Raw genomic sequence first — 896 nt, forward strand, 5'->3', positions numbered from 1 at the left:
TGGAGGAGGATGAGGATGGAGCGGCCAAGCCGGCCCGTGGGGGTTACCCCAGCTGCGGCTCCGCATCGCCTTCGTCCTTCTTCTCCCCCGGCACGGGACAGGCGTCCTGCGGGAGAGCAGGAGAGCGGCTGTCGGTGCCCCCCTGCCCCAAAACTGCCCAAAGAGCCGGGAACGACGGGGAAGGAGAGGAGCCACGGGCGCCATGGCTCTTATACCCCCCCGGGACCCCTGTCCTGGGCGGTGGCAGGAGCTGACCCGGGCTGGGGCTCCCCCACCCTGGGGTGGGCTTCGGACCTTTTCGGAAGTGAGGAACATCTCCTCCTCGGTGAAGCCCAGGCAGCGCAGGTGGGCTTTGAACCACTCCATGTGCTCCTTGCTCACGTTGTGCGTCCGTGCTGCCGGAAAAGGGAGGAAAAAAAGGGAGTTTTAGGGGCTGCTTTGCTCTTGGGTGGTCCCGGCGGCGCGGATGGGTTAGGGTTAGGGTTAGAGCTCGCTGCGTGTCCCCGAGCAGGGTTTGGGGCAGCATCCACTCACCCGAGAGGCTCAGGCTTGGGGCGTCGGCATCGATGTGCTTCAGGACCAGCAGGTCCTTGTCGCTTTGGATCAGCCTGGCCTTGGAAGTCATCTGCCCGTTGACTGGAAGGCACGGGGAGAGCGGGGTGCCCCGCTGTTGAGCATCGCCTCGTGCCGGGGTCAGCCCAGGCAGCGCCGGGGCACTGTGGCAGGGGCTGCTCATCCCCTTTACCCCGGGGGGGGCTTATCCCAGTGGGGCATTGCCATGCCCATTGCATGGTGTGGGAGAAATCCCCCTCCACCCCACACCCACCATGCTTTTAGGTGTAAAAGGGCCTGGTGCCGGGGGTACCAAATACTGGGGGGCAGGAGCGGGTGGGTGC

The 896-nt window shown here is 65.6% G+C and overlaps 1 protein-coding gene across 1 annotated transcript in view; it reads right to left on the minus strand.

Moving 5' to 3' along the window:
• Positions 1-43: 43 nt before the first annotated feature.
• Positions 44-896, minus strand: part of LOC104510829 (alpha-1-acid glycoprotein 1-like) — a 2,105-nt gene continuing 1,252 nt past the window's right edge. The window contains exons 4-6 of the mRNA XM_010153201.1: positions 535-636; positions 295-395; positions 44-106 (exon numbers count right to left, since the gene is read on the minus strand). Coding sequence (XP_010151503.1) covers positions 44-106; positions 295-395; positions 535-636 — 266 coding nt within the window. The remainder of the gene's footprint in view (positions 107-294; positions 396-534; positions 637-896) is intronic.

The sequence above is a fragment of the Eurypyga helias genome, unplaced genomic scaffold (assembly GCF_000690775.1).
Source record: "Eurypyga helias isolate BGI_N326 unplaced genomic scaffold, ASM69077v1 scaffold24846, whole genome shotgun sequence".
Taxonomy (NCBI): Eukaryota; Metazoa; Chordata; class Aves; order Eurypygiformes; family Eurypygidae; genus Eurypyga; species Eurypyga helias.